Source organism: Pelmatolapia mariae, linkage group LG4, assembly GCF_036321145.2.
Source record: "Pelmatolapia mariae isolate MD_Pm_ZW linkage group LG4, Pm_UMD_F_2, whole genome shotgun sequence".
NCBI lineage: Eukaryota > Metazoa > Chordata > Actinopteri > Cichliformes > Cichlidae > Pelmatolapia > Pelmatolapia mariae.
Window position 1 is genome coordinate 6,288,149 of NC_086230.1, and position 26,642 is coordinate 6,314,790.

Here is a 26,642-nt window from a genome sequence, read left to right on the forward strand (position 1 = left end):
CCTTGGATTATTGAGCATCCATCAAGACTTTACTGAAGCGCTATGCTACAATCTGTAATGTAACCTGATGTATATCTCCCTGGAAAAGTGATTACACATCACCATCTGACCATCCCGCTGGCATAAATTCTGGAAATGGCTACTTACGTAGCCTCTACAGAGATCCTGCACACAATAGGAGTTTAGGCTTGACGTGTCTTTTACTGCAACCAGCCACCAGATGGCAGTCAAGTAATTTGGTTTAGAAAAATGAGTAGTATATCTACTGTTTTTTAATTTTTTTATTTATGAAGTTCCGAATTCTGCAAGCTGCAAATAGCTCAGCTATCTTATCCATTTCGCATGAACAGTGCTGTTTTCAGACAGTGATGACACGATGGAAAAACATTATCAACCCTTATTCAGATTTTAGCATTCATGCTGTATTCTTGGATGGCTGTACACACTGCTAGCTTTATAGTTTAGCTACCTTTTCTGTGTTACCTAAATAGATTGAAACAGAATCATTGAAATTAGCAGATATGTAATTTCCTTTTTGTAGTTCTTTTTAATAAGTGGTTTTTAAAATTCCTGATATTTCTTTCTTAAAAGTTACACACAAGCCAGCACATGCCTGTCAGGACAAATATGATAATTTCATTTTGATAAATTTAGAATACAATGAGCTACAGCTCAATATTTGCTAAACCTTTATATGCAGGGTAGGGCGCTGATTGTACCGAGCAGTAGATATATGTGCATGTGAATATTGTACTGAGAAAAATTCAAACCTCTCCTTCAATAGAAAAGACAATTAAAAAAATGACTTGCAGGGAACTTCTATGCTCATTTCCAGACCATCATATTTCTACTTTGGAACACTAGAGCATCATTGCATGATTTACAGTTTTTAAAAAATAATTTCTTTAATCTTTTAAAAATCCTACCTGTAACCCTTCAGTCATTTTAGACCCTCCCTACAAGCCCACTTTCTTCCAATTTTCTTGTTTCTGGAAACCTGCAGAGGGGCAGGACCCAGATCTTGTAAACTGTACTGACTGAATTATGACTGTAGCAGGTGAAGAAAAGAAACTCATTCTGGTTGATGTCAGCTTGTACTGCGAGTTGACTGAAATCCTTTGGCTCACTGGCATTACTTTTACATATGTTCATTGCATTAATATGTTTAATATGAACATTCAGCATCATAACACTAGACATACAAATCATAATAGGTCCTCTTAAAGGTAAATGTGGAAGTCTTTTTAAACAGGACACCCGGGTGTTTGTTTGTTTTTTTGCCCAACAGCTGGGCAACAGAAACCCATCCTCAGCTGCATTTACTTTGATAACAATGCAAAACTGGCAGGTTACAAATATCTGCTTTGTGTCTGTAGTCATAAAGACTCTGTACACAAACTGCCTGGGAAGGAAAATGAAGCCACATCTAAGGAATGAAATATGCTTTTTTTGTTTTCTACTTTATTTCGTTTTTATACTCTGATCCAGCTTTTGCGTATGGGTATGGGGTTTTTTTTTTTGGTTTTTTTTTTTTTTTTTTTTAAAGTTTTAGAGTCTAACACCAAGATAGCACCAACCATGTGAATGTCACAAAACATTTTTGAAACTATTTAAGAGGGCAGAAATATTTTGTTTTGTCTGTTTATTGAAAAATGTATGTATGTATTTATTTATTTATTTATGTATTTGTGTATGTATTTATTTGCATTCCTGGATTATTTTCAATAATGGATATAGGTGGCTATAAAGACAGGGAAATGTCAGTTAGATGTCTGGTACTGCAGACAAAAACTAAACAATTAGTCCAAAGTTTCTTTGTTTAAAATTCAAACATTTTAATGCTGCAAAACAGCCCTTTAAGCTTTATGTTGTGATTCTGGACTTTAGATTTATTTTGTCATTATTTTTGCCATTAGAGATGTCCATTTTATAATGCGAGACCAAGATTTCACACACATAAAATACCTTCAGTGCTGAGTCATTGCCTCTTTTAGGTGTTTGTTCAGTTCAATTTTTTTTCTTAATTGAGACCTCAAACGAAAAGACAGCAGGATGGTAGTCTGCTGGAATGTTATGTAATTACTTGTTGTAACAAAGAAGTCCGTGTTTCTGTGTGTCTCTATGTACAACACACACGCTAAGGCCTTTCAAATTAAAGGTCCTTTTCAGCCCAGTTAGGTATGTGTCTTTGTGGATAAAAGGAGCATTATTATCTTAATTATTGAATTGATTTGAGTGGAAAAATTCCAGTTTGTCCACTAAATTGGCTTAGTAATTTGGCACCAAATTTATGTATTCTAGGTGGTTTTCTGCACTTTGTGTTTAGAACTGGTAAATGTTAGCATGCTATTAGGCCCATCTAAAAAAAAAGAACTTGGTGAGCATTATACCTGCTGAACATTTGCATATTAACAATATATACACATAGCAATTACAATCTTACTGTTTCAGAGCTGCCAATGACTATTGCTGAGCTAACGGTTAACTATCAGGTAAGAATTGGCATGTTTGGTTAGCATGGTGCATTTACAGACTGTGTGTAACTGTCGTGGGTACACTGCACACAGTTACTTCTCAATTATTACTAACAGTCTGATAAAATATAATTTCACTCTGAACAAAAGCCAAGCCATGTTATTTATCAAATAATTGCGTTAAACTGCTCTAGAATACCAGTACAGTGTCTCCAGTTAGCTGAGGTGATAGCTAGCAAAAGGCTACAGGCCTAACCCAGTTGCAAAACAGCCCTATTCATTCTTAATGTTATTATTAAGAAATTATGTAAGGGCAAGTTATATAAAGTTTCACCCCCTGGGATATTAGCTAAAAAGAAAACAAATATTTATTTATTTTTGTACCACCGTGTAAATGAGTTTATTCTGCATTTGAATATGGAAATCGATGGGACTGATGTGGACATTTGAGGTACTGTAGTTTTTGGGCTTCTACTTTGGCTTCATATTTGAGCCCCGGAGGACGTTAGTTGTTTGGCATGCTAACATTGACATTTAGCTCAAACACTGCCAAGTATTACAATGCTAACAGTTTACAGAGCAGTCATGTGCACTCCTTGTAAAACATTTTGTGTCGTTTCATGCAAACCAGCTTCATTCCTCACTGACCTTCAGGCGTGTTTGTCATTACATCTTTTTTTTTTCTTTTTTTTGCTATATTCCTGGTTGCTTTTACAAATTCTGCTTCAGATGCCTATAACTAGTTCAAAAGAAGGAGCTGCAAAATGAAAGTTTTCACAGCAGAGCCCCTCATGACGTTTTGATATCTTTCCCTTTTAGTGGATACAATCACTTGTTCTGTCTTCAAAAATTTACTTCTTTTCCATTCCCATTCTCATAATGTACACCTGTGGGAAAACCCAGCAGTGAGATCCACACACCTGACAGGTCAGAGTTTGGCAAGTGTTAAAGTTGCACACCCAAATACACAAAAGGTAGTGTTAGATCTTTTTTAAAAACGAAAGTTCATCTTTCGTCCACTTAGAAAAGAAAAAGAGCTAAAGGATTGAAATAAGAAGAGGAAAGGAACCTCCTAAATTTTGCTCCACTGAGCAAACACTGCATTTTAATCCATTCAAAGACACAACAGGGCGCTTGGCTTGATTGCGCAAAACTCCCTTATTGAAAGAAATCTCCCCCCTCACTCGTTTCCTCCTTTATCCTCCACCTATTCACTTAACATTTTCTACATTTTCCTCCTCCCATTCTTCCCCTTTGTATTCCTGGAATCCTGCTCCACCCATCCTGTCCCTCACCACATGCACATATCTCACCTCCGTATATAACCACCCCTCTTGTATACATTTTATACCCAGTATACTTCGACAAAGATGCTGTATACATTTGTATACACTGTGTGCCTGTCTCCATTGTATGCCATCCATATCTATGTAGCGTTCACTATGTTTTATTGACACTGTAGTCACCATACAATTCTTCCTCTCATCATTATTGCTCATTCTTCTTCTGCAGTTAAAGTTGTACGACTATAATCTCCCATCATGTCCCTCCTCCATGTCCGCCCTTGCTCCGCCACTCAAGCCCCACTCCCAACTCCCATCTTGTGACCCTCCACTCCACACAGAAGAAAAAGAATGTTTCACTCTGGAGAAATTCATGATGTGAGAAATAAATGGAGGGCGGAGGTGGAGCGTAGGAGAGGGTGGGGTCGAGAGAACAGCTCACCCAATTAATGACAAAGAGAAATGTCTGTAGTATAATTACAAAAGAGGAAAAGTGCACTATTATGACAATGATTATTATTGCCTGTGAAAAATACTGACCAATAAACAACAATGGATATATGTATGTGTGTGTCTGTGATGTGTTTCAAAGCATTCAACTCATTAAAATGCTGAGTAATTATCTTTACTTGAAATTGTATCGAAATCAGTATCATAGCTATTAGTTCCTGTCATTTCCTTCCTTTCCTCAGTTAATGCAACTCAACTGCACAAATCACGTTTATCGCAAGACGCCCTTCAATACACTCTGCACTTGATGGTGTTCCTCAGTCCATCATTTTGGTGACAAAATATCAAACATGATGTAAGCTCTTTTTCTCCCAGTAGAGGTTACTGTATTTGGTAACTTGGTAAAACGGGACATCCAAAAATGGCTTCCCCATGCCTTTCCATGAGGTCGTTGAACCATGTAGAGTTCTCCCAGCCAATCTGCAAACATCAAGTTTCTCACAATGAAGTCATGATAGCTGACTAATCACCAGTGGCCTGGACCATTTCAAACTACAGCCCTGTGCCCCGACCTACTCTCGAACCTACAGTCATAACACTGAAAGTTAGGACTTCATATGTGTATTATAACAGTGGCAAATTATTAAAAGTCAAATATCATATGGTTGAAGGGTTGTTCTTCAACCCAAGGGACTCCCGTCAGAAGATAACACATTTATAGAAATTATGAAAACTAATAATGAAATCTGTGTGGGTTTGGTCTGTTTTAGGACCTTACTCTGTTTACCTTCACAAATAGTTAAAAGTGCCCTTGATGTTGACTCAAAAACATCTCTTTAGTTACATAGCTGCCTAATCAACTCTTTTACGGAATGATGGAGAATGTTGTTGTCCCATTCTGCCATCAGAGATCGTGAGGGCACGGAGGAAGAAGATGAAAATGTGAAGAGCCCAACTTTATCCCACCAACCCACGATGTCAACACTCCAGGCCCAAGTGACATGGACCACTCTGCCAAGAGGAAGTCTGTGGAGTATGCACTTGAGGTGCTTGTGGATAACAATGCAATGACAAGGATGATAACTAGCCAGCATCACAAGCCAAGAGGCCCACCAAGAAGAAGAAGCCAACGGACAGCCAACTAAACTTGATCAGGAAAACCCAGCCCTGGCTGAGTACCAGCGCTCACCATTTAAACACGATAGCAGGTACCAGGCCAGCTTACTGAAACCTTTAAAGCAGCGGTCCCCAACATTTTTTGCGCCACGGACAATATTTTCATGTACCGGTCTTTAAGGTGTCGCAGATAAATATAACAAAATAAAACCAGTACCAGTACCAAAAAAAGAAGATTATGCATAACACATGGGAAAAGACCCAGGAAACCGTCAATTTCACACCCGAGTCTCAACTATTGCGGCCCGGTACCAAACAACTCACGGAGCGGTACCGATCCGTGGCCCGGGGGTTAGGCACCGCTGCTTTAAAGGACATCAGAACTACCTCTGCCACTGTTGAAGATGAGATGATGAACTTTGTGATGATCCTGATATACATGGGGATTGCTGAGCTGTCCTCGATTCATCACTACTGGGCAATGGGGAGCAGGAGCCCTCAGCTCAGGAACGTCATGTCAAGTCTTTGTCTAAGACGTTTCAGGTTGATAAATGAAGACAACGACAATACTCAGAACACCGGACACTGATCTATTCTTCAAGACTTTTCAGCTTAATGATTACTGCCTTCAGGAGTGAGCCACAGATCTCCAAGCAGTCAGTGGATGAGGTCAAGGTGGTATAGAAATGCAACAAAGACAAATGAGGATTCAAATTGTTTGCCAGAGCCTTTGAGGACTGCCTCATTCACGATGTGGTTCTAAACAAGGGCACTAGAGCCCCACATTTTCCCCCTGATACTTGAACAAAAAGCCACAGGTACCAGCTGCCATCTTGTCTCCATCCTGGCCAGCACTATATCCTCAACCCCCACTGTCTGCAGGACACCATTGCTGCTATTTATTTTAAATGTTTTGTTAACTTTTCCTTAATTTATATATGTTTGCACATTTCATTTCTTGTTAAATGCTATCTCTAATATAAGATTGTACTACTACTACAACTTTATTTTGCAATTTTTTTTATTAAAAGGTGTTCAAATGAAGAAATTTGTGTTTTTCATTGAGATACATAAATTAGTAAAAGTGAAATTGCTATACAAGTCAAATAATGGGGAAGTAATCGATAATTGAATCAAATCAAAATAGAATCGGATTGAAAAATTAATCGCTAGATTCATCGATTAGAAAAATAATCATTTTGCCCAGCCCTACTTCACAGCAGTAAACTCTCCCACCTTCTGCTCCGGTGTCTGAGCCCCACATTCCTGCACACCTACTCTTCTTTCACCTGCTCAGACTTCTTCTTATCTTTGGATAAGATAGGTTAACCACTGCCATGGGCCTTGTCAACCTGTATCTTTGACAAGTAGGCATCAGTCGCTCTGCCAACTAGTATCCTTTCCACCAGCCCTCTCTGCCTCAGTGGTATTTCTCTAACCCTCACTGCATTTTCTTTCCCTTCTGCTTGTCTCTCTGCAGCTGTTTAGATGTTTAGCCATACTGATGCTCATACAATAAATGCAGCCTGGTTCTTGGCCCTGTCGCTTTCTCTTCTGCTACTTCACCCTGCCCCACAGGTCAGCCAAGACAGAATTTTTCTGTCACCAATTAACCTAACGAGCTTTGGATCGTGTTACTTAAAATGTTATTTAATCAATAACACACACACATAATTTTTTATCTATTTTCTGTTTTGATGAACAAAAAATTGGATGTAAATGGAAGCAACCAAATGCTTTGAAAGAACAAAACATAAAATAAAAATAAAATAAAGCCAAACTAAGACTGTCTCGCACTCTTTTGTTGTTGTTTTCTAGATGTTGTTTACCAGGGTCCCGTTCATGTAATTCAGAAGCTATAATTAATGAGAAAAACGAGCGTATTATAATCACAAGTGGGCGGGTTTTCCTACACTCACAGAATTAGTAGTTTTTTGTGGAGAAATTTACAGCGAAGACGTCTCACTCTGACATAAATACATTTGCCTTAAATGTATTTATGTCAAAGTGACATAAATACCCCCCCCCCCCCACACACACACACACTTCCTTTCTATGTATTTTTATAACTTTGTGTCAATTTCATGTTAATTGCCATATGCCCATTATGCTTACACATTAAGGCCCATGAGAGTGTGAGAGTGCAGCATCTTTGTACACAGAGACGATCTCTGCCAGCTCTGAAAGACGGCGGAGCAGTTGGAGGTTTCAATCTGTGGCGTGCACTCTGTGGCTGGAGGAGGTGTGGTTCGTGCCAGTGTCTGCGTATTAAACTTCACACGGAGAAACCTCGAAAAACTGCAGAGGTACGTTTAGATTAACTTTGAAGACCACTATTTGAACTGCGACCTTTAAAAAAAAATCAAATTTCTCAGTTTAAACTATTCTGGACATTTTCCGCGCTCTTGGCTTTTGTTCATCTCGCGGGGTGGAAGTTGGTGTCGAGCATGAATGGCCCACTGTGAAGTTGAAGTGAAATGGGAGTAATGTGCACTTGCAGTATATATATGCTAACTAACACGGTGTAGTTCACACAAGTGTTCTCGGTGTGTGGCTTTAGTGGCAGCTGTTTTTGTTTGGTAGCTCACGCTCCGCACTGAGAAGCGATTACATAACGAAGTGATGGTGAGTGAGCAGGGTGGCTGCACTGTTGGCATTTTCTTTACCAAGAATGGAAGGAGCTCAGCCGTATCCAGGACGGGTTGGTGGTGGGAAAGTTCCCCGATATTCAAATCTGCTATCGTTATTCCCTTGTATTGATTTGATGAGTTGGGAGAAGCCCTTACACCAAACAGAACTGACTCATTGGACTTGACCTTGTGCCATGGGCGGGTGTAAATATAGAAACATACAAACAAGAATATGCAAGACATGTCAAAAGAAAGTTTGACGAAGCTAATTATGGCATCTAACTCTCAGTCTGAAAGATGGGTCGGTAAGATAATTAAGATAGTAGTTAAGTAGACTTGTAAGAGTTTAAAACCACTGTTTAAAGCACCCGTGTTTGGTGTGTGCTAGTTTAACTTCCGTGTTAAAAAGCTAGAAATAGCTTTCCTACTGGCTATACGTTACATTAAGCTAGTATATGTTGATACAATCGTGTGCACGCGCGCCTCCTCGTGCGCGGGCGCGCTAACGGCAGGAAAAACCAGCTTGTCTACGTTGTTCAGATGCTTCATCAGGACACTCCACTTTGTAGTTTTACTAACGTTACTAGAACAATTTGTTTTGTTTTTTGGTCAAGAGCCAACATTAGTTATGTATTAAAATACTTCCTATTCAATGAAAACGTTGTTTGTTGTTTGGACCTGTGTGTTTCCTTAGTGTTATAGCCTCTATAAAAGCCTGTTGACGCTTAGTCACACAGGACTGGAATCCCTATAGGAATTTAGAGAGGTCATTTAGAAAAGGTGCAATGGCAGTCAAAGTGTGCAAAGCCAGTGACAGTTCAAGTGTCACTGTCAAGTGTCTGTTTCACCTATTTCTGGTGACATAGGTGGGGGGAAAGTGTAGTTGTTTAGTTTAAATATAAGGGGTGGAAAACATCTGTCGTGGCTTTCACTGATGACAGACTACCTCGTTTAGAGTATAAATATATTGCCACAAGTTGCCAGCAGCAGCAACATTATAGTGACACAGCATAAGTCAGGTGTAAGCACAAAAGCATCCCAAGTGGTGTTTTTCCTGGAAATTCCAAGTGAAGTGTGTAACTGTTTGACACTAAAGCAGTTTAACAGTGTAACTACAAAAACAGTACAAGGTTATAAAAAAGCTGGTGCACTGGGTGAAATGTAAATGAAAACAGACTGCAAAGATTTGCAAATTTCATACACCCATATTTTATTTTGAGTTGAACAGAGAAAATGCATCAAATGTTTGAACTGAGGAAATTAAGCGTTCAAAAAAGAATTTGTGCGATTTGTAGCTTGCACATCTGCTTCCATCCAAATGACCTCATTTACAGGGAGAGCCTGGGATATTTCAGCAAAACAATGCTAAACCACGCACTGCACTTATTACAACAGCATGGCGTTTTAGTAGAAGAGTCTGGCTGCTGAACGGCGTGCAGTCCAGACTTTTCACATTTGAAGTATCATGAAAAAAAAATGGTGACTAAAGAAGACCCAGAACTGCTGAGCTGCTACAATCCTGTATCGGGCAAGTTATTAAGTTAGTCAGCAAAAACACATACAAATATTGTCAGTTGAAGATTGAAGCATCATCAATTTTTATTTTTTTCTCACAAAATATTATTATTTAAGCAAGCGTGAACCTCCTGACTAATGACATCCATCACTGTGGGGCTTTTAAACAAGGCTGTTAAACCTTGTTTGGGTTAAGACATTATGGTTATGGATGAATCCAGATCATTAATTGGTCCTCCCGAGAACACAACAGATCTGTGTCCTTGGGCAAAGTGTCAGCAAATGCACTCATTGTGAGACAGTGTCCGCTTGTCCACATCCACCCCCCCACGTTCACACACACCAGCAGAGAAATAGTTGTTGGAAGTGAGTAATGAGGAAATGTGTGGCAATCAGTCGCTCGGCTGCGCAGCGAGCAGAGGAAGCAATAACACAAACACGCTCCCTGCAACGTGACTTCAAAGATTGTATGTTGAATACTTTCTGTAACTTTATGGGTGTTACGTCACCATCTCTCACTTGAAACTTTTAGTCTGCAACAGACCTGGATTATGCTGCATTTTAACTATGTGGCCCCTCCAGGCTCTTCTCCTGCCCCTCAACAGAACCCTTGCTGCAAAAACCACGAGAGGAACCAGTGATGTAATGTTTTCGCTAACAAGAAGCAGCACAGCGATGACTAAGATTATTTAGACAGACCTCCAGTGAAACCGCCTGTCAGACTTGTGTTCCCCCAGTTAAGCCTGTCTGTCTGCAGCTCAGGGTGTGATGGTATTTGCTCAGACTTGCCAAATCCTGATCAGAAATTTTAAATTTAATAGGAAAAAAAATGAGTTTTACACAATTATACAAGCCACAGTCTAGCTTGTTCCAGAAATGCCACTGAAGTTATTAAATGTGGTTTGTGGAGCTCACCGAGGATGAGACGTGTCAGTGTGGTGGCTGCTGTTTACATACACACAATTCAGTGTTGAAACAGACTGTGCAACTGTAGGCTTAGTCAAACATTGAGCAGCATGTACTCTGTGTTCATGGGGCTGCCGTGAGACAACAACATTCCAATGATGCATTAAATTAGTATAACAATATCGCGCAGAGAGCTAGGTTGAGCCTTATCAAATTAGCTGTTCACTCCTAAAGCAAGCCAGAAATTTACAGGTTATGAAATCTTATCTGTAATTGCTCACATTTTTCTCCACAATCCCAGTCAAAGTCATAATGGTTTCCAGGCTGCAGATATTGAAGTTTAGTTTTGGATCAGAAGAAACACCGCTTCCTCTTGGTGTTTACATTTGTGCTTTACTTGTGTTTCCATAGAAATGGCCGAGGCCCACCAGGCAGTGGCATTCCAGTTCACCATAACACCAGAGGGCATCGATCTGCAGCTGTCCTACCAGGCGCTGAACCAGATCTACCTGTCTGGAGTACGATCCTGGAAGAAGCGAGTCAGCCGCGTGAGGGTGAGCATCACAACCCCAGACTAATCAGGCTGTGTACGATTTATTTAAAAAAAGTTGTTTACTGTTCATTTAAAGCATTTATTTCATTAGAATACAAAGATATATTGAATGTTGAAACTGCAAAATTGTACTAGTTTGATAATTGTTGTTGTTGGGGAAAAAGACACAAGAATCCCATAAATGTTTATTGTTTAAGGAAACTCCAGGTGGAATGGTTGGCACATGTTATCACTGTGATCGTGGTTACATCACCTGTGCAGGAGCAGAGGTAACAAACTGCTTTAAAGCAAGTCTTGTATCAGGCGAAATGTTTCTTCCTGCTTGATAAAGGGTTTCAGCTTTAAACACTACAGTCCACCTGCAGTCTCACTATGGACTCGTGCTCCTGAAACACCTGCAGAATGTGCTTTGATGTTGCTGTGAAACCTGTCTGTATCTGTAAGCATTAATAAGAGAAAAATATTTTAGTTAACTGAAATGAAAATAAAACCTAGACTTTGGACTTTTTATTGTAATATCTCTACTGATTTGTACCTGATGGATTTATCAGCGGGGCCAAAACATCTATCAATATTAGCTATTTGCAGATATATTGGTATTGGCGTCTATAGCAGCCAATAAATGAAAACTGAAAAAGGAAAGCAGAAACGGGAGAAACGCCCTTCAACCATGTTGGGTTTGATGTTGCAGAGTGTGCAGCTTCCCTGCTGGCAACACATCTGAACACTGAATTCTTGTCAGCTGCTCTTCTGTTTTTGTTTTTTTTTTTTTTTTTTTTTTAATGCAAGTTCACAGAGAAGCTGAAGCAGAAATCTCTGCTCATGGCAGAAATTGGATAACCACCGCTGTAATGATATCGACTGATTCGGTTTTTAGCATTTGTTCAGCAACTAAAATCCAGAGAAGGCCTGTCTGTGTTGAGCTTCATCAGTAATGCAAACAAACAGGTTAAATGTTGTTAATTGTCTTGTCATGATGTCTGTTTTTCATAATATTTAATTTTCACTGACAGTTATCGTGGTATACTTGGAATACCATTAATCAGGAAGGGAATGCTTTCATTGTTACTTTTTAAAAATAAAAAAATATATAAAATTTGTTAACATTTCAGCTGCAAGAGGATTACATTTTCTATTTTGCGTTCACTTACATGCTTCACTTGTTGTTTTATACTGCCACACATCAGAAATCTGTATGCAGTTGAACATTGATTAATTTCAGTGTCTCTGCTAAATCGGCACTCTCTACTTGTTGTTACCTTTGTGAGAAGTAGGCGGGGCTCCTATGTAGGCGGGTCATTCGTGTCCAGGATGGGGCTGACTGCACATGGCAGTATTACGTAGTCTTAATTCCCACCTGGGTAACCCTGGTATGATGAGTCTTTGATAACATGTACTGATATGCATGTTTGCCCTTCTGGGTGACTGCTGTTAATATTTGCATCACCACTTGTGTGAAGTCATTGTGCTCAGTAGCAAGTTTATTACATCTCTTTGTAACCTTCAGTGTTTCTTGGTGAGTGTATGAAATCAAATGATCAAACACAGTTGAAACCCACAAATGTTTTCCCACTCATGATTAGAACATTAAGAAACACATCAGTGTCATGTTTGGCTTTAGAGGAAAGTTTATAAAAATGATCTGAAACGACACAGCTGTGAAACCAGTGCAGGCGTGCTGGATCATATTCACATCTGTAATGTGTTCCTTATTAAAGCTGCTAATGGAAGATGGTTTTTCACCTCTGAAGGTCTGACCTGCACTTTGTTTCAGAGCCACCGCTGAATAATCCCAATGCCTGTTTCTTTTTCTCTGCTAACAGAACAGTCTGATTAAAGGAGTGTACCCCGCCAGCCCGTCATCCTGGCTCTTTGTTGCCATAGGAATCCTGGCCACCATGTACATGCAGTCGGATCCCAGCATGGGGCTCATCACTAAGATACAGCAGCACCTGCCGCTAAGGTACACAATGGCAATGTCAGTGGTTTTGATCTTTAAATAGGCAAATGTTTATCAAAATGATTTGATAATGCAGAGTAGACAAATTAGACCATAATTTTGTTGTTGTTGTTGTTGTTGTTGTTGTTTTTTTAATCAAAGTAACAAATCTGAAGGTGCAAAAATAGGTGAGCACATGGAATCATAATTTAGCTTCATCAGGGTAAACTCTGCTCTTATCTCGTCTGCTGTGGGTGACGACAGGGACGAAGGCAGACGCAAGTCGTGTGTATGTGTGTGCGTGCAGCAGAGAATGATGAAGTCTACCATGATTGGTGGATGCATGAAGTGGTGAAAATGTAAAATGGTTCATGGGTACTTTATCTGACTTACCAATTGTAAATAGACTTTTACTCTCTACTCGATCACTCAAAACACTTCATACAGCATGTCTCATTCACCCATTCACACGGCACTTTTTTGTTCTTTTTCTACATCTAAGCGCTGTTCTGTCAATCATTCCCATTGTGAAGAACACCTCGAGAGCAGCTCTGTATCTTCCCCAAGGAGCTTTTGGCGAGCAAGCGAGCAAGGCCCATGAATGATCGAACTTCTCTCAGAGTTCTGCAGACAAATCAAGTGTCAAGAAACTATAATGTGATGCTTATTTATTTATTTATTTATTTATTTATTTATTTCCTTCTTTCCCCCTGTCCCGTTTGGATCTTTAGCCATCAGAATTGTTGTCTTAAGGCCAAGAGAGATGCCAAGTGGATTTACTTTACCAAGTGGATCATCATGGCCTTGCCATATTGGTCCATTTGATTGACCTTTATTATAATTATGTATTTATTTTATTTTCGGTTGTTACAGTCGGGACAGACATGACTGGGGGATAGGACAGGGAGAAAGAAAAATAGAGGGGAGAAGAGATGGTGAGAAAGGGGAGAAGAAAGAAAGAGAAAACAAACAAAACACCTGGATCACCTGTATGGAGGAAAAAAAACAGAAGAGAAAACAAACAAACAAAAAACAGCAACATAATAAATACAGCACCATCACAATAAACTAGCTAGCAGTAGATAACAGTAGATACTAAATATTAAATGTTATTGTGCAGCACGCAAGATAGACAGCGCACAATGTGCTTTGAGGTAGCAGCCAAGAAAGGTGTAGTTTGTGTCTGTGAACACCCGTGTGTACACCTGTGAGGATAAGCATGCTTGTGTTCCAAAGGTTTCTCCATGTAACGATCTGCTAGGGAGTGTGGGGAGCCATAGCCCCGTCCCCCAGGGCATGAAGCAGGAATGGAGGAGATCCAGGCCCCAGACATCCAGAGGCCCCAGAATATGAGGACCCAAGGAGGACCACCAAAGGGGGGAAACCGTGCCACCCTCCTGGGAAGAGCTGAGTAGAGCCCCAAACGAGAGGTCACCCAGCAGCCACGGAGCAGAGGCCAGAGGGGGTTGCAGTGGCGTTCCCGCGGGCTCTGCCGGCAGCCAGCTGCGCCAGAGAGGACCGAGCTTCAGGCCCAGAGGCCCGAGGGCACCCCACCCCCCAGAAGGGGCCCAGCTGGGCCACAGGCGCCAGGCCCCGCCAATCGGCCACCAGGAGTGAGCCGGTACATACATGAGTGCCCAGCCCCAGTCGACAAGAACCACCAGCACACCAACGTCTGAGGGCATCAGCCACCGGCAGGAAGTGTGGTGAGGGGAGATAGGCCTCCGTACTTTGGAGGGCCTGCGATGTTCCCAGAGAGGTTGAGTCCAAGACCCAACCTGACATATAGACACAGACGAACAGGCGCACGCAGACTCAAACGTGCATTCCCACCCCCATATACACAACCAAATACTCAGCAACTTACCCAACGTGTAGACAGACACAAATAGACACTGCACAGACAATCACACTCCCCAAACATACTCTATATCCCAGGTCCAGGTACCCCCGCCCCCAGAGGGGCAAGCCGCACCTAGACCCAGGAGGTGTAACCCTTCTCTCTGGGGTGGAGACAAGCGGACCGCCTCCTTATCTGCAGTAGCAGGGAGGCCCTGCATCCCAGACCCCAATCTGACGGCCAGCACCTCCTCCCAGCCCCCCACCCCTGACGGCTAACAGAACCGGGGTGAGAGAAGACCCCAAACCTCCCTCCGCCCGCTCATATGTAGTGTTGCTGTGTGCTGTTCTAAAGTGCATTTAAAACACAGGAGAGCATGGTGCTTCCTGCCAGAGAGCAGCACGGCTCCTCCCGAAAACCCTCAGTGTCTATATGCATTAAAATTGAGGGTAGGGCACCAGCGCCAGAGGTGGGTTGGAATACACCGACCATCCTCTGGATGCTGTAAAACGTGCCCACCCCCAAGGCCCTATATGTATGTGTTATGTGAGAGTGTGAGTAATGTGGATGTCTAGGTTGCAGAATAAAATTGAGGCACAGGTGGCCAGAAGGGGACAGAGGGGGAGTGCCTCCCCTGCACCCTGGTGACATATCTGCACCCCAAGCCCTGCGTGTGTGGGTGGGTGTGGTAGAGCGGGAAGAGGGAGGTAGCTGAGGATGGGGAGGGAAGAAAGGGAGGGGCCGCTTGCCCCTCCCTGGGGCCAGCTCCCCCGCTGACCCCAGTAGGCACCCCCAACTCTGGAACCCACCAGGGCAAGGGGGCCCAGGCCCATCCGGACCGGGGCCCACAGCAGCAGCACCGCCCAGCCCTATAGAGTCCGGGGCAGCCCACCCGACTCCACCGCAGAGAAAACTGCACCCACCCCATCATCCAATCATCTCTCAAACTACACAAGACAATAGACACCCAGGTTGAGTTCATTCTCTACCTCTCCTATATCTCTCCCCCACCTGCAAAGTGAGCTCCTGTAGAGAGGAGACCACCTGCAAAGATATAACAGCCTCCCCACCAGTTAGAGAGCCCCCTAGTTGGCTGATGCACCAGAGGTCCCCCGCACTGGGGCTGAGCCCCCCTGCACCCACCCGCCCACAGCCCCGGCGACACAACAGCCAGGACCCAAGCCTGCCAGCACCCCAGACCTGGGCGGAGCACACCCAGACCCCCAAGCCTCCACGCCCGTCCCGGACCCACCCGGGGGCAACCAGAACACCAGGCCAGTAACCAACATCCGCCAGTACAGACCCTCCCCCATATCCGCTGTACGCAGCCACAAGGGAAACACCATCCAGGAGCCACCAGAGCCCCTAACCAGGTCATGGCCACATCCCCCGGGTTAGGCCCTCCAGGGAAAACGTCCCTAGGGACTCCCCAGACGCCCTAAGGCCGTCCCTACCCCCATATCAACCACAATAGCGAAGGCAGGACCAAACCATGACCCCCCCCCCACCCCCACTAGGTGATGAAGCCGATCAAAGGGGCCCAAAGGGATTGATCAAATGTGGTGGCAGAGGCTGTATCAAGACTAATGTGATCTATTAGATGGTTTTTATATTGATTAGAATTAAGATTATTTTTATTTTTCCAGTTAAGGAGGACCGTTTTCTTGGCAATGCATAGGGCCGTAAAAACAATGTGGGCTGTGTTTATTTCTGCAGTGACCTCATCCAAGTTGCTCAGCAAGCATACTAAAGGGGAGGTTGGAATTAGGGGTGGGTTTTTATAATCGATTTATCGATTAAAATCGATTCTGGCTTGGATAACGTGAAATCGATTCATTAAAATCCTGAATCGATTTTTTAATATAAATTTATTTTGCCCGAAGTGCCAGAATCTCAGGTGAAATCTCACAAAATTTCAACAACCACCAAACAGCTAAGACAGTAAATGAGAGCAGGTACACGCATTCTACACAAAGACGTAAATACACAGCGCGGACCCGCGGATCAGAATCAGTGAGATGTCGCCTTTCTCACCTGACGGCACAGACACGCTGAAAGGCGACAGCTCGCTGATTCTGATGTTTCGGCGGGTCCGCGCTTTGTGTTCACGCCCTTTTTGCGCTGATTCTAAAGCTGTTAGTTTTATCTCTCTCCAAACAATATTGACCGAACCAGCAGCAAAAGAAGATCCAAACTACGCTTCACATCAACATCGTCATGAATTCATTCTGACTTTTACTGTTTTGCTTCTCCCACGATAAAAATCACACTTCATGCACAGCTCTCTCTTTCTCTCTCTCTCTCTCTCTCGCACAAGTCTACCGTTGTTTATAGCGCTGTCGGCCGCTGTTTTAATTTTTTTTCGTTTTACATACTCCCGAAAAGAAAACCTAATTTCTGCCGTTCAATACTGAACAAATTTAAACTTTTTAAAATTATGCAAAATGCAAAACGCTTAGCCGTGTCTCTAATAAAACCTCTGTAACTTCAGAGGTAATGTTCATATGTTGATTAATGGTTTTCTTTTGTTTTTGATGTACTGCAGAATATTTTTATAAAATCCCAGGCCAGGAAAACCACCTTCATGTTTTTCTGTGTTTTATCTTCAGCTACTTTGACACAAAAGCATCTGCTGTGACGCTCACACCTTTGATAAAGTCTTGCGTGTGTCAGCTTCCTTTTTATAGATACAAAAATATGTAAATGTACTGATCTGAATTATAATATTTCTGACTATCAAAATTTCCCAGATTCAAATCGAATCAAATCGAATTGAATCAAATCGAATCGAATTGAATCAAATCGTGGATTGAATCGATTCGGGACCTTGTGAATCGGAAACGAATCGATTCTAGAAATCAGTGACGATACCCAGCCCTAGTTGGAATGTTACATTTCAGACACTTTGATAAGTCTTCACATATCTCACGCCAAAACTTCTGAACTGGTGGACAGAACCAAAGAGCGTGGATGTAATTGTCCGGTGTATTTGCTAGACAGTGTGAGCAGTTGTTGGAAGACGTATAGCCCATCTTGAACATCCTATGACCAGTATAGTGATGCTTATTTTAAGCCCAGCATCTTCCTTACCTTCTCAGTTCAGTTGTTATGTCTTTGATGTCATGCTGTTCTGGAAGTTTTGCTCTTGCTCACTCGTGTTTTTATGTTGCTTAGTAGCTTTTATTTCTGCACACTGTATTTGCCCACAGTTTCACTCATGTCCCTGTGCTGTCTTGCTGCTAATGGTGACAGCACTGATGATGCCGCGAGTCAGAAACCTGAAACATTTTATTAAAAACATCTCATGGGGAACATATGACAATAACTGCTGTGATAACTAGGACTGGAATTATGTGTCCAGTTGAACTGTTTCCAAGTGTGTGAGTTTTTCCACCTTAAAGTTGCAGCACCACTCTAAGGCCTTACAGTGAGGAGGGCTGGAGTTGTGTATACATGTATAGGAGGTTTTTCAGCATGTTAACAAGATGAGTCAGTACAGAGGATTGTGGGTGTGGTGCTTAAACCTGAACTTTCCTCTACTTTCCTACCAGCCTGACTACTAACTGTAGCTTTGGATTATTGCATAAACCATTACTGATTCACTCCCTCATGTTCATGATGTTCGGAGTCATTTCAGACATCAAGGTTAATAAACAGATGAATATAACTGGCAGGACAGAGGGCATGGTGAAAGTAAACAGTGACATTCATACTAACGACTGTAGCTGAACATGTGACATGAATGTTATGTAACTGAAACCAACATGAGTGTAAGGGTGATCACATGTCTCAATCATCAGTGCACACATTCATCATCCACCACATTAAACCCACCTGTCTAATATTATGTAGGTCCCCTCTCATGGTGCCAACACTGCTCTGGCCCGTCGGGGCATGGACGTGGGACTCCAGGGGGAATGGAGACATTAGCAACAGATCCTTGGGTTCCTGGGGTTGTAGGGTTGGGCCTCCGCGATTGGGCTTGTTTTTCAAACATCCTGGCTCGGATTGGGATCTGGGGAGTTTGGAGACCGGGTCAACATCTCTGACCGTTCGTCATGTTCCTGACTAGTTTTGTGGTATGGTGGGGTGCACTGTCCTGCTGGGACAGTGATGCACGACCGCTGCCATCAGCAAGTGCCTTCACCAACAGCTGATAGGTAGGTGGTGTGTCTCAGTTACATCCACCTGAACGCTAGGAACCGAGGTTTCCCAGGAGAGTCAAAACTCACTTTACTGATTACTAAGCTGTACAAATGCAGTACTAGGCTACAGAAAAAAAACCTGAACTGCCCATGCTTGTTGCCTTCATTATGAGTTTATGACTTTTTAAATGCAATCTAATATCCTAACATCTTATTGTTTTTAATACTATGCACAGTTCACTTCCTCAGTGGCCCACTAGGTGTTGCTGTTGTATTTTTATACTGTCAGAAGCCTCACGGTGAGATTAAACACGAGCTATGTGAGTGAAATGCACACTCTCAGTTTTGCCAAAGTAACAGATTATTCAGGGAGAACTGCATTTATCAAGAACAGATTTATTTATTTATTTTTTTATAATTTTGTGTTAACCTGTCAAAGGCAGCAGTTTTTGAAGCCACTGGAATCTAAAAGCTGCTGTTACAGGATGTCTTGGTCACTAACACTGAAGTCTATTTTTGCATCAGTTCTTAGCTGTAGATAAAAATACTTCAGATTGGTGTTTAGTGTAGCTGTAATCAGATAATACAGCTTATTACCTCACATTTGAAGCTGGTTACCAGGCAGTTGTCTGGTTATATCTGAGCTAGGGGTGCAACAATACTCGTATCGATATTGAACCGTTCGATACAGTGCTTTCGGTTCGGTACGCATATGTATCGAACAATACATAATTTTTAATTTATTTTATCAACTTTTCTTCTGACGATGCTGTCTGTGTTGAGAGCTCAGTGGATCTGCGTTCGACTTATCCGCCTAGGCTGCACTGTCGAGCGCAGATCCACTGAGCGCAGCGCAAGCTAGCGAGACAGAAGTTGCTCATTGCAACATGGCAAATTGAACCTCCCCCACCCTCATTCAGATCTGGCGTTTGGAACTATTTTGGTTTTTATGTGAAGTATGACCCTGAAGGTAAGCGCGTCATGGACAAAAGTAAAACAGCATGTCGGATGTGCCACGCAATGCTCAATTACATTGGTGGGAACTAGTGCGTTAGCGCAGTTAGCTTGTTAACGTGTTGACGCCGTACAGCCCCACGCACGGGGCGATCCGCGGTAGCTCGTTAACGGAGATTTGCCGTGTTGTGGCGTTAACGTCATTTCAAGGAGATTAACGCTGACAGCACTAGTGGGAACAACGAATATGACTGCACATTTACTCCGACATCATCCTAGTGCAAAGACAAGTGGAAGCAGACAAAAACAACAAGCACGCATGCTACAAACTTTACCAGAGTCATTTAGACAGCCGTTAGCTGTCTAAATGACTTCTCCTTATGGGGACCTGATATGTTTAATATGCTGCTGAGAATGTAGCCCAGAAGAAGCGTATAGTATAGCTTTTATTTTGGAAAGAGCCATTTCTCTGTAATAAACTCTCTTTTTCCAAAGATGAGTGATTTCTCGATCAGATAGATTTATTACTTTGTTGTTTCAGCAACATTAAATTTAAAAACTGTACTTTTGAGTTAAAATATATATTTATAATTTTAATAAATGACAAATTAAAAAGGCATGAACATTTTTTTGTATCGAAAAAATATCGAACCGTGACACCAAAGTATCGAACCGAACCGTGAATTTTGTGTATCGTTGCACCCCTAATCTGAGCCTCTCTGGGCTGGACTCTGAGTGTTGCCTATAAATATGGCTGTAAATTACCATGGTGGTGTGTAGAGGCAAAATTACAAAAATTGTGTTTTTTATTTTTTATCAGATATGGGACTTGTCCCATTGCTCTGTTTGTTAAAGTAACAAACAGAGCAATGGGACATCACTTAAAAAGGTCACTTATCAAGACTGTTCCTCCCAGCTTCCATTCAGATTGTATTATTTATTGTCTATTGAAAAAGTTTCCTTGTAGCTGCTCGCATCATTAAAGTGATTTCACTCTCTCTGTGCAGTCTCCACGTGTCCCTCAGCACCCAGGGTCAGACTATGGTGTCAGCGCTGGTCTTCAGCACTCTGCTGTGGCTCTCCCTCATCCTCGCCCTCAGGTTCTGCCTCAAACTGCTGCTGTCCTACCACCAGTGGATGTTTGAAAAGCACGGCCGGATGTCTAACACCACCAAAGTCTGGGTGGTAAGCCACGTTCCTGCTCAGTACCTCAGCTTCCTCCAGAGGCTGCTGTGTGCGTGTGTTGAACTCGAGGAGTTATTGCATTAATTTTTTCCTGAACCGAGCGTAATATTTATGTTGGATAACATGAACCAAAAGTTGCATGTTGATTATTTTTAGGCTGAATGGTTCCTTATGTTATAGTGTTGTGTGTGTGTGTGTGTGTGCGTGCTTTTTTTTTTTTTTTTTTTTTTCCCCCCCGTTTTCTTTTCAAGCACATAACACGTCCAAAAATGTTGCAAACATGAAATGATGTAAAGCTGTTTTAAACATGTTTCTCTGATTTGAAAGAGTAACAGTCTCACTGGATTATTTGCTTTGCCACATTCTTGTAGTTTAATTCCATTTAAGTGGGGCTTGTTCGAGCTTCTGAGCTCATCTATTATCTACAGTAGATGGCAGCACACACTGTCAAGCCTGCAGAAGCCCTGACTGGGAGAAAAAATTCAACTACTGCTGGTGATGATTTACAGCAACACTTAATACTCGCTTAAGCGTGAGTTTTGCTTAGAAGTAGGAATTTATCTGATCTTGGAGGATTGGTCCATGGAGTCTGGTTTTGAAAAGAATGATGATTAAATAAACGAACTGCAGCTCCGGTTATTCAGTCTTGGACTGGAGCAGTATCTGCCTCCTAGCTGGAAGGGAACTTTGAAAGGGAGCTTTACTTTAAAGAAACTTTATTTTCATTCTCATTAAACCTCCTCCTGGGATAAAGATCACACCCAGCCCTCTTTAATAGTCAAAGACTGAGGGTTTTTGTTTTAAAAGATAGAAAATCTCTTTTAGGGATAAGATTACATTTTCTTTTTGAAAACACGCTGTCTGCAATATCTGTCTAAAACTGTCTCCCCTCTTTGACCTCTGTTTCTTTCAGCCTCTGGTGAGGTTGCTGTCAAGCAGGAAGCCTTTGCTGTACAGCTATCAGTCGTCTCTACCTCACCTTCCCGTTCCAGCCATCCAAGACACAGTGAGCAGGGTGAGTGTGAACATACACCTGAACACATGGTGTCGCATTTAAGGTTGTTTTCTCTCCCTATCCTTATCCTTATCATCTTGTGATGAGAATCAGATTAACGCTGTCTGAATGTTTGCTGTTATCAGTACTTGGAGTCGGTGCGTCCTCTGCTGATGGACCCGGAGTTTAAACGCATGACAGACCTGGCCAATGAGTTTGAGTCGAATCTGGGGAACCGCCTCCAACGCTACCTGAAACTTAAAGCTCTGTGGGCCACCAACTATGTAGGTATTCAGCAGGAAGTACACACAGTGCAGCTGACAGCGAGGGGTACAGGAGGGTGTATGGGTCATTGACTAACCCAGAGTTACTCATGCTCAAGGGCAACACACCCTGACCTTTGTCCAAACTAAATGAATTGACACTGTATACAAACAAAAAACAATCTTCTTCAGTGCATAATATCATTTTTATAATAAAATAAATTACTGAACTTTACAATTTCCCCAATAATTTCATGAAAATGGATTTGTGTATGGCTGCTTTTTTTACCTTGCCAGAGCAGGTGCAGCGGGTTTATATAACAACACAAATGTCGGTTATTTTCATCATTTTTCCAGCTTGTTAACAACTTCATCAGGTCACAGGACATGGCCTCTTTACATCATTTAACTGCTTTTAACCTGAGGCTTCTGGCTCTGAGCTTTGAATGAGTTAAATGTGTTTGTGGTGGCCCTCCTGCAGTTTTGACAAACACTTTGTGTCGCTCACAGTGAGTTGCTTTACAGCCTTCATATTAATGTGAAGGTGCCACAGATGTTTCCTGTCCTCGCCTGTTAGTACAGAAAAGTATAGCGTCTTCTTAATGATTATTTAAAGCATATACAGTGGTCCCTCATTTGTCACCGGGGTTACGTTTTAAAAATAACCCGCGATAGGTGAAATCTGTGAAGTAGCCAACTTTATTTTTTACAATTATTATAGATGTTTTAAGGCTGTAAAAACCCTCACTACACAATTTTATACACTTTTCTCAGACAGACATGAACATTTTCACACTTTTCTCTCTTGTTTAGACACTCTCAAAGTTCAAACCTTCGTAGAAAAATAAGTCCAGAAACCAAAGGAACACGCAGGTGACAACGTTTCGTCGACATTGTTGTGTTTGTTGGGGAGAAAGCTTACAAACATACAGTACTGCACTTCAGAGTCACACTGCTGGCGATCCAAGATTTATGTAAATTTGACAAGCTGAATGCATTCTGTACTGTACAGGAAACATGGCACGAGATTGGCTGTAGACCATTGTCAAACAATCAGGACGCAGAACACAATGTGCTGTATTTAAAGAAAAAAAGAAAAAAAAACCATGCAAAATTGCACACAAAAAAATCTGCGAAACACCGAGGTTGCGAAAGGTGAACCGCGATATAGCAAGGGAGAACTGTAATGCATAAGTTCAGTATTTGCATTTTTATTAATGAAAGTACCTCAGACTAATGCTTGGGCACAGTAAACTTTTACTTGAGTAAACGTTCTTTTGCCAGCTCTGTAATCTGTGAGTGACAACTGACAGAAGTGACGCAGTACTTATTTAAAAAGCAAATTGTTAGCGTTGTCCTCCTTGTATATTGAAAATCGTCACGACCTCTGTTATCACTACAATACGTCCTCGTGTTTGAACTTTTTAAATTTGAGGAGCTGTGTGTTGTTCAGGTGCTGAGTTTGACTGTTACAGGTTTGAGTCACTGCTCTGTGGTGCACTGTCAGCGTGCCCTTACTGACACTGCTGATGCATAATGTAATTTATCCCTTTTTATTTGCAAGTTTTCTTATAAAGCTTGCAACTGTAAAGCAATACATTTTGCAATTTTTAATCCTCATGCTTTGTGCTTCTGGTTTGAAAAGAACAAAGACTTTAGATTCCTGTTTTGGCTCTAGGTGAGTGACTGGTGGGAGGAATACGTCTATTTAAGGAGCCGAGGTCCCATAATGGTCAACAGTAACTACTATGGAATGGTAACCACTGCTTCTTTATATAATTACATGTTTACATTCTGAACTAAGGTTAGGAATTATATTAAAGTCAGAATGTTTTATTTTCTTTACCAATGATCTTGCTTAAAATAACACCTCATATCCTGTTGTCATTTTTAAACTTGAGCTTCCTGTCAGTCCAGCTCAACCTTTTAGACTTATCTTGTTGGCTATGTTTTTAGAGAGATGAGGGAATCATCCAACATTTCATTCTCCTTCCTTTGGTTCTTAATCAAAAATCTTCTGATGGTTGTCTTTTTTTAAAATCTATCCTTTGTGTGGTCCTTCCAGGATTTTCTGTACGTGACACCAACCTCAGTGCAGGCGGCCAGGGCAGGGAACACAATCACTGCCCTGCTGCTCTACCGCCGCAAGGTGAACCGGGAGGAACTGAAGCCGGTGAGGCTGCACACATTTCTGCAGATTGGAAAAATAATGTGATGGAGTGTGTTTGCGTCTGTTGTGCTGTTTGTTTTTAAAATTAAAAAAAAAAAAAAATTCTGATGATACCTATCGCTGTCAGATTCTTAAAAATCTTCCAAGTTTGCATCAGTAATCTTAAAAAGGTCAGTGTCTCTCAGGCTGAAATGATGAGCTCCTGTTTTATTATGTTGACCAGGATGTATTCAAAGTTCAGATTCAGTTTTAATACAGAGGGATTCAGTGGAAATATTGAATCCCTCTGTATTCAATACAGAGGGATTCAATATTTCCACTGAATCCCTCTGTATTAAAATTACAGACCATGTAATTGGTCTGAGACCAATTACATGGTCTCAGACGTAACTGGACTGATCAGAATAAAAGACAATACTTTTTTTTTTCTCAAAGATATTTTTATTAAATTGAAGTAACAAAGAAAAACAGATACACACAGAATTGTTAAACAACAAACAAGTATGTTTCACAATGACTGTTTGAACTGAATCAGAATCAGAAATACTTTATTAATCCTGAAGGAAATTATGGGTTACAGCAGGCAGCATGCTAAATGGCACGTGCGCACTTACAAAGGAACCCTATGACCAAACATACTTTACACAAACATTACATTAGGGAGACATGTCAGAGAGAGACTGATGGGGAAAAACAACGAAAATACACAACATGAGGTGAGAGGAGGAGGGGGGAAAAGAACTCCACTCAGACTGAGCTCCTAATGGAGAACAGTTTGAGAACAGAAAAACACACCCCAGCACAAAAAGCACATGACTGTCAATACACCACAGACACACAAGATAAGCAACAGGGGTGGGTAAAGGGTGAGGGAGAGCCGGTGTAGACAGCGCATGCTTGTGTGTATCCTGAGTTTAGCTGAGAGAGTGTCCTTCGCCCAGCCAGGCTAAGTAAACAGTCTTCCAGCCGACTCAGGTGGCTTTGCGTAGGATAGGAAGGAACAGAAATAATAGAATACAGATTAATGACACACTCACATATCTTGTAATTGTGTTACATAGTAGCCCTATCCCTCTGGACAAGTAAAAAAACAAAAACAAGAAACAGAAACAAGAAACAAAAACAAACAAACAAAAAACGCCATCGCAAGTACAACAGGACAAAGCAGAACAAAATAAAACAAACAGAAAAAACATAAAGGCCCTTTCACAGCGGAAACAGCATGTGCTGCTAATGCTAACTGCTAACTAAAAGCCAAGGATCCAGAATTTGTTGTGCTGGCTGCTGAGCTCTCTGGGGTTTTGCGGCACCTCTACGTGTACTAGATGCGCCTGCTCCTTGTCGTTTCTATCTCTGTTGAAAAGGCTCTGGAGTAGCCCATACTGGAGGTCTCTGTATAAGCAGGTTAACCTGTGACACAAAAAATAACCAAACTCGGACACACACAGACTGTTTTCCTTCGTGGTGATGAAGGAAATCACTGGGCTGGCATGTAAAAAGGCATTTATTCTTTTAGGACCTGCAGTTCAGTAAAGCACCCCTCCAACAGCCAAACCCATCTGTTCTCTGATCGAATTGTTAAATTTGTTAATAAAATTGAATTGAATTTCGCCAATTTGGTCAGTTTTCAGGATACAAGCTCAACCTATATAAAAGTGAGTTGTTTCCTGTGGATGGAAGGGCATCAGTGTATGACTATACTAACCTCCACTTTAAAATAGCAGGAGATCAGTTTATGTGTAAAAATATAACGATATAACTGGCAGACTTGGTTCTATGGTGGGTCTTAAAGGGTTAAAAAGTTATCCATTAAGGTGCTTTCCTGCGGGAATTCAGAGGTGTAATGTTGAGAGTAAAAAGTCCTAAACTTATTAATTTTGGAAGATAGTCCACAGCCCATTGTGTAATATGGGTGCACATGCCATTGATTGTCAGTTTATTCTGGCAGTGACTCTTGTTTCCTGAGGTACTGCAGAACCTTTGATGTGCTCCAAAATCGTCTGTCTACTACCCACCTTGCTTTTTTACAGCTCCCCTTCAAAGAGCGAGCAACAGAAGGGTGCAGCCATCTGTGTAGGCTGTATTTAGTGGTCAGTGGCTGTTGTGTGGCTAGCTGCTGCTTTCCATTGATTCAAATAAGAATGGGTTGTGTTATCTAAGGGTCACATGGTTTAATGTCATTTAAAACGAAAGGAAAATAGCCATTGTGTTTGTGTCTTTGTGCT

The 26,642-nt window shown here is 41.7% G+C and overlaps 1 protein-coding gene across 2 annotated transcripts in view; it reads left to right on the top strand.

Annotated features, from left to right (window-relative positions):
- The first annotated feature begins 7,535 nt into the window (after positions 1–7,535).
- LOC134625872 (carnitine O-palmitoyltransferase 1, liver isoform-like) overlaps positions 7,536–26,642 on the top strand; it is a 70,910-nt gene continuing 51,803 nt past the window's right edge. Inside the window, exons 1-8 of one of the 2 annotated variants that reach the window (XM_063471194.1) lie at positions 7,536–7,629; positions 10,786–10,928; positions 12,751–12,890; positions 20,813–20,990; positions 21,904–22,005; positions 22,131–22,268; positions 23,926–24,003; positions 24,313–24,420. In XM_063471194.1, the coding sequence (XP_063327264.1) occupies positions 10,788–10,928; positions 12,751–12,890; positions 20,813–20,990; positions 21,904–22,005; positions 22,131–22,268; positions 23,926–24,003; positions 24,313–24,420 (885 nt within the window). In that variant the 5' untranslated portion in view covers positions 7,536–7,629; positions 10,786–10,787. Of the gene's footprint in view, positions 7,630–10,785; positions 10,929–12,750; positions 12,891–19,608; positions 19,822–20,812; positions 20,991–21,903; positions 22,006–22,130; positions 22,269–23,925; positions 24,004–24,312; positions 24,421–26,642 lie in introns of those variants that run through there. The other variant, XM_063471195.1, reaches the window with a different exon arrangement.